Source organism: Lepus europaeus, chromosome 1 (genome assembly GCF_033115175.1).
Source record: "Lepus europaeus isolate LE1 chromosome 1, mLepTim1.pri, whole genome shotgun sequence".
NCBI lineage: Eukaryota > Metazoa > Chordata > Mammalia > Lagomorpha > Leporidae > Lepus > Lepus europaeus.
The window spans coordinates 139,381,278-139,398,086 of NC_084827.1; the positions used below are offsets into that span (position 1 = coordinate 139,381,278).

Below are 16,809 nucleotides of genomic sequence, written 5' to 3' on the forward strand. Positions count from 1 at the left end.
TACGTGGTTGAATCTAAACAATATACCAAAATTGGAATCTTTATTATTCTGGTTGACATTATAGCATAAATATTCCTCCATGTTATTAAAAACTTTAATACAAATGCTTTTAGTTATTGTAAAATAGACTATCATATTAATGTTCTCTCATTTTTTAAACCAATGATTTATTATTAGATTATAGAACATTTACTGTTTTGAATACAATAAATAGCACTATAAATAAAACTCTGAATTTTAGAATATTTTCTTCTGACAGCATTCTACAGGGGGTATTCCTGGATTAAAGATGAGTGACATTGTGAGGGCTCTTAATGCATTTGTTATGTTAAATTTTTGTATCTTGGTGTTTGAGGTACTATTGTAGCCAAACCTAGATCAGGGTACTTTGCAGGAGTTCCTTGAGGATCTGGAGGTGCAATCTGGATAGGAAGGAAGGACCTCAGGACACTGAGATGACAGGTATTTGGATCTCTATTGCAGTGAAAGTGCAAACATATTCCTCCTTACTACAGGTTACTCTTGGCTGACTTAATTCCTAAAATTGTTTTCTGGCCAATTTCCTCCACTGAGGAGATCTTAGCCAAAGAAGTCATGCCAGATGATTTTTAAACTCATTTTTATTTTCTGCTTGCATAATTATTTTTCATGGTTAAATAATAGAAGTGTAACACAAAGCATTAAATATGCTAATCTACTATTTAGGTTGCCTCCATTTTCCCACTCTTATTAATAATGATACAGTGAATATCTTTTTGAATAAACCTTTGTGGTCAGTTTTGATTACTTAACCAGGCAGGATTCCTAGAAGTAAAATTAATGGTCAACAGTAATGGACATTTTATAAACTACTTATGTTGCCTAATTACTTTCCCTCCAAGTTGTAGAGAGTTAGTGTTACAATGAACACTCATTTTGTTGTTTGCTTTTAATCTTATTTTCTCATAATAACACTGTACTTACAAATGCTGGATATCATACTAGCATTATATTTACTCATCTTCCTACAACTTTAAAAACCATGAACTATTATTACACTAGTTTTGCAGGTCAAATATACAGAGGCAAGAGAAATAAAAATTATAGTTAAATCAGCAAGTAAATAAAAAAGCAAAGACATGAATTAGGCATTTGGCTCCTTACATGATTTTTTTATGTGATGTTGTTAGCCTTAAATACTATGCTTTTAATTTTCACAAATGCTAACTCATTTTCAATTTCTGCTTGTATAAGATGATTATTTTCACAGTTAAATTTGAGTATATCGCAATGTTTTAAATATGCTCATTATCTATTATGTATTTGGCTTACATTTCTTTCCACTATTGTTTTTTTTTATTTTATTTTATTTTTTTATTTAGTAAATATAAATTTCCAAAGTACAGTTTATGGATTGCAATGGCTCTCCCCCCCCCCATAATTTCCCTCCCACTCACACCCTTCCCATCTCCCGCTCCCTCTCCCATTCCATTCACATCAAGATTCATTTTCAATTCTCTTTATATACAGAAGATCAATTTAGTATATATTAAGTAAAGATTTCAAAAGTTTGCACCCACACAGAAACACAAAGTGTAAAATACTGTTTCAGTACTAGTTATAGTATGACTTAACATTGGACAACACATTAAGGACATATCCCACATGAGAAGTAAGTACACAGTGACTCCTGTTGTTGACTTAAGAATTTGACACTCTTGTTTATGGCATCAGTAATCTCCCTAGGCTCTTGTCATGAGTTGCCAAGGCTATGGAAGCCTTTTGAGTTTGCCGACTTCGATCTTACTCAGACAGGGTCATAGTCAAAGTGAAAGTTCTCTCCTCCCTTCAGAGAAAAGTACCTCCTTCTTTGATGGCCCCGTTCTTTCCACTGGGATCTCACTCACATAGATCTTTCATTTAGGTCTTCTGCTTCTGCTTCTCCTTCTCCTTCTCCTTTCCTTTCCTTCTTCTTCTCCTTCTCCTTCTCCTTCTCCTTCTTTTGCCAGAGTATCTCGGCTTTCCATGCCTAGAATACTCTCATGGGCTCTTCAGCCAGATCCGAATGCCTTAAGGGCTGATTCTAATACAGATATATTTTATCAAATTTGGTCATTATCTCCATAGGCTGTGTGCATGATACCCAATAACTGGGTTATGATATCTTTTAATGTCATGGAGCTTTAGTGTTTAAACTTCGAAGCAGAGGCTCTAATGTTCTGACCATGGATATGGACCAAAACCCCAGAATTCTGCACAAATGGTCAATTCAAAACCTATATAAGGCAGTTTGGTGGAAAGTTCTGTCAACTAGCATGGTGCTTTACAAGTGAGACAATTTGCCAATGGAGTGACCTTTCCTTTAGAGTTCGGAGATCTCTACACACTAAAGACCCAGAATAATCAAAGCAATCCTGAGGAAAAGAAAATCAAGTTGGAGGCATCATAATACCAGACTTCAAAGCATACTACAAAGCTATAGTAATTAAACCAGCATGGCACTGGCATTAAGAACACACAGAGAGACCAATGAAACAGAATATAGATCAGAAAAATTAATCCATATATCTGCAACTGATTTTTGATAAAGATGCCAGAAATATAACACTTGAGAAATGAGAGTCCTCAGTAAATGATATTCATTAACCAGATATCCACATGCAGAAGATTTAACCTGAACCCTGTTATATTTAGCTTCAAAAATCAACATAAAAGGGAACAAAGATTTAAATGTAAGACTTGAATCAATAAAATTATTAGATGGAGATATAGGGGAAACACACTAAGGTATTGACCCAAGAATGATTTTTTTTAAAGATAAGTTTACCCAAATCACAGGAAAAAAGCACAAATTAGATTATTTCAAACCAAGAAACTTCTGTACAGCAAGAACAACAAAAAAGCAACAGAAGGAAGAGACAAGTTCAAGAATATGGGAAAATATTTGCAAACTATGCATCTGAGAGATGATTGATATGCAGAATTTATAAAGGTCTGAAAACAATAACACAACCAATGTAGTTATGAAATGTACAAGGGAGAACAGAAATTTAACCAAGGAACTAAGATGCTGGTTAAAATGTACACATTCCATATCTGAGCACTTGTATTTGATACTCAACTCTGGCTCCTGACCCCAGCTTTCTGATAATGTAGACCCTGGGAGGCAGCCTTGATGGCTTATTTAGTTGGGTTCCTGTGACTCACATAGGGGAGCTGGATTGATTTTCTGGCTTCCGGTGTTGGTGTTACCCAGACCTGGCCATTTGTGGAGATTTTGAAGAGGGGTGTGAACCCATGGATAAGAGTCTCTCTCTGTCTCTCTCTCTCCTTTACCATACATTTTGCTGCAAATGATGCAATTTCATTCTTTTCACGCCTGAATAATTTCCATTGTATTTATACACCACATTTTCTTTATCCATTCATCTGTTGATGGCCATCTTGGTTAATTCTTTCTTTTTTTTATTTTTTTTTAACTTTTATTTAATGAATATGGTTAATTCTATATCTTGGCTATTGTGAATAGTGCTGCCAGCATGTGTTACTTTTTTTTTTTTTTAAGTTTTTTTTTTTTAACTTTTATTTAATGAATATAAATTTCCAGTATACAGCTTATGGATTACAATGGCTTCCCCTTCCCATAATTTCCCTCCCACCCGCAACCCTCCCCTCTCCCGCTCCCTCTCCCTTTCCATTCACATCAAGATTCATTTTCAATTCTATTTATATACAGAAGATCAATTTAGTATAAATACTTCAACAGTTTGCACGCACATAGAAACACAAAGTGAAACATACTGTTTGAGTACTAGTTATAGCATTAAATCAAAATGTACAGTACATTAAGGACAGAGATCCCACATCAGGAGCAAGCGCACAGTGGCTCCTGTTGTTGACCCAACAAATTGACACTCTAGTTTATGGCGCCAGTAACCACCCTAGGCTGTCGTCATGAGTTGCCAAGGCTATGGAAGCCTTCCAAGTTCCCCGACTCTGATCATATTTAGACAAGGTCATAAAAGACAGGTTGAGGATAGTAACCAATGATCCTAAGAGTGGCCTTAACCAGGTCTGAACAATTATACAGCATTAAGTGGGGAAGAGGACCATCAGTACACACAGGTTGGGAGTAGAGCCATTGGTGGTAGAGTAGAGGTTATAATTACAAAGGAATGAGGCCCAAGTGCACTAGACAGGGTCTAGAACAAAGGACAGAGTCATTATTAGAGGAGCTAAGAAAGGTGCTGTCTAAGCTACAAGTAATTTTTCTGATTGAGAGGCAAATAGAACCTGATAGAAGGGGCTTGATAATAATCTGTTGGGCTTTAGGCCTTGTAAGTTAAGAGGCCCAGACCTATCTATCTCTTCACATGGGGTATATCCTAAGGGAGGTGTGAACCTCCTAGGGGAAGGCACTCTGTTGACTTTCATTACTTGGCTGGCCTGGGAGGAGAGCTGGCCAGGTAAAGGCAGGTGGCATCTCTAACAGGAAATTTACAGTTCTGCCTGCAATGTTGCTGACCCTACTTGGCTGTCCCCTCAACTGCAGTGGTCACTTTGGAAGTTGGGCTGAGTGAAGGGCTTTTCAGCTTGGAGCCAATAAGATCTGTGGCTCTGACCTGGGCATCCTTCGATTCCAGGGCAGGTCCATTTCCAGTGATCCAACTCTTGGCAGAGCTGCCAGGGCTCTTCACAAGCTGACTTCTGCTGAAGCCCAGGCTTACCACATTGAAAGCCACTGCAGTGGACTGGCCTGTTGGGTCTCCTTGAGGGCAGATCACTGTACAGATCAGCCATTAATAGGCCTGCCACCCATTGCTTCTGATGCCGAGCTTTCTTTTCCTCCTGGTTTGTGTTAAAGCAGACCAGACGATGCAAGTCAAGGGAGTGCCCGTGTCCCATCTCTAATCTTCGGTGGCCTGAACTACAAGTCTATAGTCACAGGCATGTACTGTAGTAGTTTTTCTAAGGTAGACAATGCCCATGAGGAAAATTATATTCTCACTTTAAAACTTTCTTTCCCTTTGGTCTGAAAGGGAGGTTTTTTTTTCTACTTACTGTATACTTCGCTGATGGCGATGTGAATCTAGCTATGAGATTATTAGTTAAGTTCTTATTTTGGCTATGCTATTACAGAAAAATGTTAGCCATCTCTTATAAGGTCTAAAGATTAAATTGTGCATCCTACAGATTCCTTCATAATAGAATTAGTTCCCTACCTTGAAGAGAATAGAGAAGTGAAAGAACAAGTTGGGCTTAGAATAGAGAGATGAGGGAGCAAGTCCTAGATCACTTGCTGACAATAGCAATATTACATGAATACTTAGCAAACCGTTTCAACCCTTAGATAGGAACTTAATAAAACATTTACCGGAAGGTCCAATGCCTTCTATAAATTTTAAGAATCATGTATTTGAAAACACGTCTTAAATATCTAACATGGTGTAGTTTGTTTAACCAGTAAACTTAAGCACAACCATATAAAATGTTTTTAGTTTCTTTCTACCAACAAGTTTAAAACATATGATACACAGATTCAGGTCATACAAATTAAAATGTATCTTTGATTGATTTTAGCAGCTTAAATTTATGGACAATCTTATCTAAAAGCCATTTAAAATAAAACTCTTAATAAAATTTCCCCATGTGGACATACAATATGTACGCACATATAACATAGCATAATAGACCAATATCAAAATCCAAAATATCTGGTTGAAATAAGATTCCTTAAAATCATGACATAACATAGACCAAATCTGATCATTGTTACAAGGTGATTATTCAAGTCTTTGAAAATAAGCACATAGTTAAATAACCCATAGCTCTTCATCTCCTCCCTCTCTTTTTCCACTCTTAGATTTAACAGGGATCACTTTTCAGTTAAAATTTAAACACCTAAGAATAATTGTGTGTTAATTACTGAGTTCAACCAATAGTACTAGAACCACCACCACAACAACAAATACTAAAAAGGATAAAGTATTACATTGTACATCTAAAGTCAGGACAGGAGCTGATCAGTTCATTGTTGCTTATAGTGTCCATTTCACTTAACAGGTTTCCCCTTTGGCGCTCAGTTGTCACCGATCAGGGAAAACAAATGATATTTTTCTCTTTGGGACTGGCTTAATTCACTCAGCATGATGTTTTCCAGATTGCTCCATCTTGTTGCAAATGACTGGGTTTCGTTGTTTCTTACTGCTGTATAGTATTCTATGGAGTACATGTCCCATAATTTCTTTATCCAGTCTACTGTTGATGGGCATTTGGGTTGGTTCCAGGTCTTAGCTATTGTGAATTGAGCTGCAATAAACATTAATGTGCAGATGGCTTTTTTATTAGCCAAATTAATTTCCTTTGGGTAAATTCCAAGGAGTGGGATGGCTGGGTTGTATGGTAGGGTTATGTTCAGGTTTCTGAGGAATCTCCAGACAGACTTCCATAGTGGCTTAACCAGTTTGCATTCCCACCAACAGTGAGTTAGTGTCCCTTTTTCCCCACATCCTCTCCAGCATCTGTTGTTGGTAGATTTCTGAATGTGAGCCATTCTAACCGGGGTGAGATGGAACCTCATTGTGGTTTTGATTTGCATTTCTCTGATTGCTAGTGATCTTGAACATTTTTTCATGTGTCTGTTGGCCATTTGGATTTCCTCTTTTGAAAAATGTCTCTTGAGGTCCTTGGCCCATCTCTTAAGTGGGTTGTTTGTTTTGTTGTTGTGGATTTTCTTGATTTCTTTGTAGATTCTGGTTATCAATCCTTTATCTGTAGTATAGTTTGCAATTTTTTTTCCCATTCTGTTGGTTGCCTCTTCACTTTCCTGACTGTTTCTTTTGAAGTACAGAAACTTCTCAATTTGATGCAGTCCCAAATGTTAATTTTGGTTTTGACTGCCTGTGCTGTTGGAGTATTTTCCAGGAAGTCTTTGCCTGTGCCTATATCTTGCAGGGTTTCTCCAATGCTCTCTAATAATTTGATGGTGTCTGGTCGTAGATTTAAGTCTTTAATCCATGTTGAGTGAATTTTTGTGTAAGGTGATAGGTATGGGTCTTGCTTCAAGCTTCTGCACGTGGAAATCCAATTTTCCCAGCACCATTTATTGAATAGACTGTCCTTATTCCAGGGATTACATTTGGATCTTTGGTCAAATATAAGTTGGCTGTAGATGTTTGGATTGATTTCTGGTGTTTCTATTTTGTTCCATTGGTCTATCCATCTGTTTCTGTACCAGTACCATGCTGTTTTGATAACAACTGCCCTGTAGTATGTCCTAAAATCAGGTATTGTGATGCCTCCGGCTTTGTTTTTGTTGTACAGGATTGCTTTGGCTATTCGAGGTCTTCTGTGTCTCCATATGAATTTCAGCATCATTTTTTCCAGATCTGAGAAGAAGGTCTTCGGGATCTTGATGGGTATTGCATTGAATGTATAAATTGCTTTTGGGAGAATAGACATTTTGATGATATTGATTCTTCCAATCCATGAACATGGAAGATTTCTCCATTTTTTGGTATCCTCTTCTATTTCTTTCTGTAAGGTTTTGTAGTTTTCATCGTAGAGATCTTTAACGTCCTTGGTTAAGTTTATTCCAAGGTATTTGATTGTTTTTGTAGCTATTGTGAATGGGATTGATTTTAGAAGTTCTTCCTCAGCCGTGGCATTGCCTGTGTATACAAAGGCTGTTGATTTTTGTGCATTGATTTTATATCCTGCTACTTTGCCAAACTCTTCGATGAGTTCCAGCAGTCTCTTAGTAGAGTTCTTTGGGTCCCCTAAATAAAGAATCATATCATCTGCAAAGAGGGATAGTTTGAGTTCGTCCTTCCCGATTTGTATCCCTTTAATTTCTTTTTCTTGCCTAATAGCTCTGGCCAAAACTTCCAGAACTATATTGAATAGCAGTGGTGAGAGAGGGCATCCCTGTCTGGTACCAGATTTCAGTGGAAATGCTTCCAACTTTTCCCCATTCAATAGGATGTTGGCCGTGGGTTTTTCATATATTGCTTTGATTGTATTAAGGAATGTTCCTTCCATACCCAGTTTGCTTAGAGTTTTCATCATGAAAGGGTGTTGTATTTTATCAAATGCTTTCTCTGCGTCTATTGAGAGAATCATATGGTTTTTCTTCTGCAGTCTGTTAATGTAGTGTATTACGTTGATTGTTTTGCGAATGTTGAACCATCCCTGCATACCGGGGATGAATCCCACTTGGTCTGGGTGGTCCACTATTGTTAATAATGCTATTATTAACAGTAGGGTGCTCTTACGGCGCTTAGCTGCTCTTTGGTTAATTATTTTTTCTTCTAGACACTGATATTAATATATTTGCCCATTTTTACATCATAGGGGATGTTAGGCTCAGTTGCAAGTATAAGAACCCCACAAATAATAGTGATGTCAACAGAGAATTTATTTCTCATGTAAAGCTGGAATCCTTTAAGAACAGTATGTGAGTGATCTAGGTACAAACCATCTTGCTACTTTACTATTCTCTACATATGATTTTGAATGACCAACATGGCCTTTTCAATCACATTCATATTCTAGCCATCAGAAAGAAGGAAGACAGAAAAAGCAGAAATGTCCTTTAAGTATATTTCATGGTAGTTACAAATGGCACTTCTACTTACATAATACAGGCATCTGACCAAACTCAACCATCATCAGGTGACTATACACAGTCATAGCAGAGGTTAAGAAATACAGATCTGGACTCTGAGTGCAGTGTACCCACATTATACAGGGGTGCTAATGAAATGGTGAGCAGATGTCAGGGGAAAATCAGAACTCATTGCTAAAACAAGTTTAGACTCATAAGGTTTATGAACTTTAATTTTTAAAATTGTGGCAAATATTTCCTCCAGTTTGGGGTTTATTTGAAAAAATTTGTCACATTTCTTCATGTGGTTTAACATTTGTTATAGATATTTCCAAACCTTTTTCAAAAACAAACACTATAATGAACCTACTGTACCAATCATTTGGCTTTAACTCCTGAAAAATTAAACAGTCATCTCATCATGTAGTATTCACAAACAAATCCTAGACATCATAAAACTTCATTTGCAGGAGATGGCATTGTGGTAAAGCCATGCCTGTGATGCTAGCATCTCATATCAGAGCACCATTTCAAGTCCCGGCTGCTCCATTTCTGATCCAGTTCCTGCTAATGTTCCTGGGGAACACTAACAGAAAGGCAGAGTGACAGAGAAAGAAAGGGATCTTCCATTTTCTGTTTCACTCACCAAATGGCTGCAACAGCCAGGGTGGGACCAGGAGGAAGCTAGGAGCCCAGAACTCCATCCTGGTCTCCCACATGGGTGGCAGGGGCCCAAGTACTCAGGCCATTTTCTGCTGCTTTTCCAAGCTCATTAGTAGAGCTTGGTAGTGGAGCAGCCAAGACTTTAGCTAGGGCTCCAACATGGGATTCCCATATCATAGGTGATGGTTTAACTGGCAACAGGTAGCACTGAGCCAGAGCCAAAGCCAAGAGCTAGACATGCGATCCAAGTCTCTCATGTGAGTAGCAGGAACCCAGTTTCTTCAGCTATCACCACTGTGTTCCAGGATCTGTGTTACCAAGAAGCTGGAGTTAGGAGCCAGAATCAGCATTCAAACTTAGGTACTCTAATGTGGATGCAGGCATCTTAACTGCTAGAAAATTCTTAGAAAATCCTTTCACATCAAAGGACTGTTTTGTTTGGTACTTACAACTTCTCTTGTTTGATATTTTATTCTTTAATTCATCTAGATTTTTCTTAGGTTTCTAGCTATGAATTAAATTCATTACCTTAAGTGAGACTTCAAATTAATAAAAAAATTCTTCTGCTTATTATGTTCAACTGTAGCATATTATATTTAAAGTATACTCAACAATTTCTGAGCACCTATTAAGTGGTTGTAGGTAGGAAACAAGCAGTCACTTACATATAATAATAATGGCATTTGTAAAATTTGACATTTGTAAAAGCTTATGTTGATACTTCATTGGAGTGGTCAAGATGTCACAGAAAAAGAGGTATTTGTGTTGTATCTTAAAAGATGAAATTTAAAGGCATTCACAAGAAGGAAAGAAGAGAACAGCCAGAGACTAAGACTTGTAAAACAAAACTAGGTTGTTGTAAGTGTTGCCCGCTCCCAAATACCCTGCACTCCCATCTCTAATCTAGATTACACCTGTAATCTCAGATGGCCTCTTCAAATGGATATGATCCATGAAAGCAGAGACCAAGTATGTCTTGTTTATACTGTGTTTTCTGAATCTATAACAGTACCTGTTACACAGTAGGTATAAAGGAATTGTTCTTTAGATAAATGAACAAATAAATAAGCAAATACAAGAAACATTAAGCTAGAAATAGTTGTATATCCTTGATTTGTTATAGACAATGGGAAGACAAAGTAAAGTTTTGGGAGATAAATAAAGAAGGCACATATATGAAAGACGCTGCATTGATGTGAATATGTTTTCACAGATTAAGTGGAGAGTCATTCAAAGATGTTTACAAATTGATTAATTTGTTAGCAAAATTTATGTGACTAATATTCTATACATACCTTAGGCATTGGTATAGCTAGTATCTTTATTTTTGTCATAGATATTTTTATATCATAGATATACCTTTATTTTATTTTTTAAAATTTTATTTTATTTATTGAAATGCAGAGTGAGACAGATAGACCCACCAACAGAGATCTTTCATCCACTGTTTCACTCCCCAAATGCCTACAACACTCAGATCTGGGCTTGGCCAAAGTCAAAAGCCTGGAACTCAATCTGTTCTACCACACTGGTGGCAGGGACCCAGGTTCTTGAGCCATCAACCTGCTGTCTCCCAGGGTGTACATGTAGGAAGTTGGACTGGGAGTGGGGCAAGGACTTGAACTCAGGTATTCTAGTACAGAGTGCTAGTGTCCTGAGCAGTCACATGCCCACCCCTATATCTTTGTTTTCTAGAACACTGGCTTTCAAACCTTTCTTTTTGAAGCAGGATACTTTTTTCTCCCTGAGGATCTTACCTTAAAACTCAATACAAAAAAAAATAAAAATAAAAAATAAAAAAAGGAGGCCTGACCTGTTGAAGTAGAGGCAGGTAGGCAATACAGGTGACAACCTCTGCCTCTGCAACCCAGGCTGCCTGTGAAGGACAGCGGATCAAAAGCCCCTGTCCCTGAATAGGCCAGTATCTAAAGATAACCTCTTCAGTGGAGACTCTTCAACCGCCTATGTTTTACAGCTATAATGGCAAGCAGTTCATTTACCTGATGGTAAAATACAAAAATAGCTATAAAATCTTCCATCTTTTCTCTTTCTATAAGATAACACAATTTTTCACTTCTCTGATGATTAATGTTAGAAAGTATTTATAGTCATTAAACGTTTTAAAAGCACACTCATATTTTATTCCAAAAAGTAGATTAAATCAACTGAAAGCAAGCCTTGTCATGTGACACAGTAAGCACCGGACTGAGGCTTGTGGACTACTTTTAGCACTCCCATTAATTGGCTATACAGTCTTGGTTAAGCCATTAGAGTTAACATTCTCTAATGCTTTACTTGCCTTGTTAATAAGATGAACTGGCTGGAATTGATTGGAATTTTTATTTTGTGGTTACAATTCAAAGAAAAACATTTTAAATCTTGACTTAGTACACACATATAAATACAAAACTTAAACAAAAATTCCCTGAAATAACACTTGTCCTTATTCTGTACTGTGCAGTTTAATACATTCCAGTCCTTCCTGCTGCATTTCATTAACACAACGCTGGTCATGACCCAGTAACCTGGCATTTTCTCCGATAGCTGTGACCCATTTGAAAAACACTTGACAGATATCCTCAACGAACTTTTTGAAGAACCCTCTTATATGCACATGTGTATATAAACATGAAATTTTGTAGGTAGACTTGGATTTTTTTTTCATTTCATGTTTACCCTAACAAGAACCTAACCTAGCAATTAATATGTGAAGGCTAATTCATTATTAATATGTACAAATAACATATCTGTAATACTACCAGGTATATTTATTATGGTTCTTCCATATTGTACCAGCCCTAATAGTGGTGAAACTTGTACTTTTTCTGGGACTAACCACACATATGCTGTAGCTTCATAAGTGTTTATATTTATAGTTATATAAATAGCTATATACATGACTTAAAACAGTACTAATAATTCCAATTTACTAAAATCACAAGTATTCTGTTTTTGTTTTGACAAATGTGACATCTGCATAAGTACTTTATTGAACACTCCCTCTCATGCTTCTAATCACTTCACTGGAAAGGATAGACAATAGGCACATGTATAAAATCTGTACTCTCTCCTCTGCCACTTGTAGGATAAGTCGAGATTAGAATAAATAGAAAATTGGACTAATGTGTTAAAATACTACTGGCATATTAATTGGTCCTTTAAAATGTGAGTTGTAGAATTGTAATGAGAACTAAAAAAATGGGAAACAACAAATAAACCTTAAAACAACTAAATTAGAGGAAGCATAACAAATGAATCCTGGTAACAAAGAAAACCTCCTAAACTTCTACAAAGTTTATAATCTCCAAAGATCTTATTGGATTATCAACAAAAACTTGAACAAAGTCACCATTTATGATGAGTCTGACCCAGATACCTTCTTTTTTAAACAAAAAAATGATCTACATAGATTTGAGATAATTGTGCCCACTCTAGTTATTTCTGTAATATACAGCTGTTACTGAACTACATACCGGGAGTCCCGAACTGAATGCAGTTTTCCAGAGTCCTAACATAGTCAGGATCACTTAATTTAATTAGATGAAGACTATTGGCTTTTTCCATGTTCTTGATCCACTTATTAGCCTGACCTTGAGGGTCTATCATCAGAGGCCACCGTCTTGCATTCCTGAAAAAGATGGAAAATACAGTGCTGGTTAAGCCATGATTTGTTTCTAACACTATTTAAGCATGTCCACATCACTTTATTTCTTTCCACGATCTTAGTTATTCATTTATTTGAAAGACAGAGTTACAGAGACAAAGAGACAGACAGATCTTCCATACACTAGGTCACTCCCCAAATGGATGCAATGACTGCTGCTGTGCCAGGCTGAAGCCAAGAGCCTGGAGTTTTAGCTGGATTTCCCACGTGGGTGCAGGGGCCCAAGGACTTGGGCCATCTTCTGCTGCCTTTACTGGCACATTGGCAGGGAGCTGGGTCAGAACTCAGAAGTTGTAGAGTTAGAAATGTGCCAGGGGATTCCAATTCAATCCCCTCAAGGTGGCATGTACCAATGCCATCTCACTAGTCCAAGTGATCAGTTTCAGTTCACAATTGATCATAATGAAAGGATTAAGAGTCAAAGGGATCACATAAACAAGACTAGTGTCTGCTAATACTAACTGATAGAATAAAAAAGGGAGAGAACGATCCAGCATGGGAAGTGGGATACACAGCACACTCATAGAATGGCAGGTGTCCTAAATAGCACTCTGGCCTCAGAATCAGCCCTTAAGGCATTCAGATCTGGCTCAAGAGCCCATGAGAGTATTTTAGGCATGGAAATCCAAGTCACTCTGGCAAAAAAAAAAAGAGGACCTAAATGAAAGATCTCTGCAAGTGAGATTCCAGTGGAATGAACAGGCCATCAAAGAAGGAGGTACCTTACTCTGAAGGGAGGAGAGAACTTCCACTTTGACTATGACCTTGTCTAAATAAGATCGATGTCCACTAACTGAAAAGGCTTCCATAGCCTTGGCAACTCATGACAAGAGCCTAGGGAGATTACTGATGCCATAAACAAGAGTGTCAATTTGTTAAGTCAACAACAGGAGTCACTGTGCACTTACTCCTCATGTAGGATCTCTGTCCTTGTTGTTCATGTGAATTAATGCTATAACTAATACTCAAACAGTATTTTACACTTTGTGTTTCTGTGTGGGTGTAGACTGTTGAAATCTTTACTTAGTATATACTAAATTGATCTTCTGTATATGAAGATAATTGAAAATGAATCTTGATGTGAATGGAATGGGAGAGGGAGCAGGACTTGGGAGGGTTGCGAGTGGGAGGGATGTTATGGGGGGTGGGAAAGCCATTGTAATCCATAAGCTGTACTTTGGAAATTTATATTTACTAAATAAAAGTTAAAAAAAAGCGCCAGAAGTTGAACCTGCACCCATATGGGATGCCAGCATTTCAGGTGGCAGCTTAACCCATCACACCACACCATTGGTCCCTCATATGATTTTCTTAAAATTTATCTTTTAGGGTTACATTTTAATTTTTAATCTACTATGAGAAATTATGTTCTTACAACAAATACATTTAGATTGAGTAAGACACTTAGAAAAGCAAATACAAAATCCATTTTTTTTTTTTATTTGACAGGTAGGGTTATAGACAATGAGAGAGAGATAGAGAGAAAAATCCATTTTTGCAAAGTAACACAGGTCTTTTTATTCCTTTTTGGAAAATTACAACCCATAAATGCTAAATTACACCTTTGAAAATACTTGCTGCTTTTGCTAATTATGTCACAATAAGAAACATTAAGAGGAATGGGTTGGAAATCAGGAAAATTCCAGTTCTTCACTAGGCCTGGTCATTAGTTAAACATGTGACCTTGATCAAGATACTTCACCTCTTCAGCTTCTACCAGTTATCATTTATAAAGCAAGGGAAAGAGAAAGGATTGGAACATCATCTTCTCTTTTAAATCTGGACCATTAAAGATACAGTTGTCTAAATAAAAGGCAAAAAGCACAATTTTGTGTAATCTAACCTTGCAAGTAGCTATAAACATTTGAGTGTTAGCCCATCTATTGACCCAATATTGGTTGTAAGCACTTCTATGAATACATTTTGTGTCATATATGTAGTTTGTTCCATATCTGCCTAATGATTGTGAACTTGTGGACAGAAATACATTATCTTTCGGTCAGAATATCTGCACTGTAAGAGAGGCTCATTCTTTTTTGTACTTTAGTAATTTCAGTTTTATTATATTAACCACTAATATCTTCATAGTATGTTCTTTACAAAATCTGTAATGATTCTAAGATATTTATTTATAACTCTATTTCCAGTTATTTGTAAAAATCAGTCAATACCTGCCATGCAATAAATTTATTCTCATTCTTAATGCTTTATTCTCACTCAGATCCCTCCTTTGGTGATAAAAACAAGAGCAATACCTCACAAGGAAACAGGTTTCCAGGCTGTTGTGGAGTTAACCAGTATTTTTGATCACCACATCTACCCCTACCACTTTCGGCATTTTGTGAAATGTAATCAGCATTAAGATTCCTCCAACATAGGATGTTGGCATTAAAAGCCGCGGCTTATCACACTGTGTTATAACACCAGCCCCACTTTACATTTTCTTTTCTTTTTTGTTGTTGTTGTTGTTGATCACTATTTTTTGAGATAACATATCTTATATATTGCATTCAAAGGCTTAATGGCTTTACCAAATAAAGAGTTCAACAAATAAACAAATATAAACTAAAAAGACAGTAGTCCAGCATGAAAATAGGCAAGAGATATAAAAAATAATAAAATGAAAAGATGTTCAACTTAAATTATATAAATTTTGGTGGTAGAGTAGAGGTTATGATTACAAAGGAATGAGGCCCAAGTGCACTAGACAGGGTCTAGAACAAAGGACAGAGTCATTATTAGAGGAGCTAAGAAAGGTGCTGTCTAAGCTACAAGTAATTTTTCTGATTGAGAGGCAAATAGAACCTGATAGAAGGGGCTTGATAATAATCTGTTGGGCTTTAGGCCTTGTAAATTCAGAGGCCCAGACCTATCTATCTCTTCACATGGGGTATATCCTAAGGGAGGTGTGAACCTCCTAGGGGAAGGCACTCTGTTGACTTTCATTACTTGGCTGGCCTGGGAGGAGAGCTGGCCAGGTAAAGGCAGGGGGCATCTCTAACAAGAAATTTACAGTTCTGCCTGTAATGTTGCTGACCCTACTTGACCATCCCCTCAGCTGCAGTGGTCACTTTGGAAGTTGGGCTGAGTGAAGGGCTTTTCAGCTTAGAGCCAATAAGATCTGTGGCTCTGACCTGGGCATCCTTCGACTCCAGGGCAGGTCCATTTCCAGTGATCCAACTCTTGGCAGAGCTGCCAGGGCTCTTCACAAGCTGACTTCTGCTGAAGCCCAGGCTTACCACATGGAAAGCCACCGCAGTGGACTGGCCTGTTGGGTCTCCTTGAGGGCAGATCACTGTACAGAACAGCCATTAATAGGCCTGCCACCCATTGCTTCTGATGCCGAGCTTTCTTTACTCTACCACCAATGGCTCTACTCCCAACCTGTGTGTACTGATGGTCCTCTTCCCCACTTAATGCTGTATAATTGTTCAAACCTGGTAAATGCCACTCTTAGGATCATTGGTTACTATCCTCACCCTGTCTTTTATGAACTTGTCTAAATATGATCAGAGTCGGCGAACTTGGAAGGCTTCCATAGCCTTGGCAACTCATGACAACAGCCTAGGATGGTTACTGGCACCATAAACTAGAGTGTCACTTTGTTGGGTCAACGACAGGAGCCACTGTGCACTTGCTCCTCATGTGGGATCTCTGTCCTTAATGTGCTGCACATTTTGATTTAATGCTATAACTAGTACTCAAACAGTATGTTTCACTTTGTGTTTCTATGTGCGTGCAAACTGTTGAAATCTTTATACTAAATTGATCTTCTGTATATAAAGAGAATTGAAAATGAATCTTGATGCAAATGGAAGGGGAGAGGGAGCGGGAGAGAAGAGGGTTGCGGGTGGGAGGGAAGTTATGGGAGGGGGAAGCCATTGTAATCCATAAGTTG

General features: G+C 37.5%; 1 protein-coding gene across 1 annotated transcript in view; it reads right to left on the bottom strand.

The window, feature by feature from the left end:
- DNAH7 (dynein axonemal heavy chain 7) overlaps window positions 1-16,809 on the bottom strand; it is a 385,917-nt gene that overhangs the window by 100,838 nt on the left and 268,270 nt on the right. Inside the window, exon 48 of the mRNA XM_062189419.1 lies at window positions 12,721-12,875. Coding sequence (XP_062045403.1) covers window positions 12,721-12,875 — 155 coding nt within the window. The remainder of the gene's footprint in view (window positions 1-12,720; window positions 12,876-16,809) is intronic.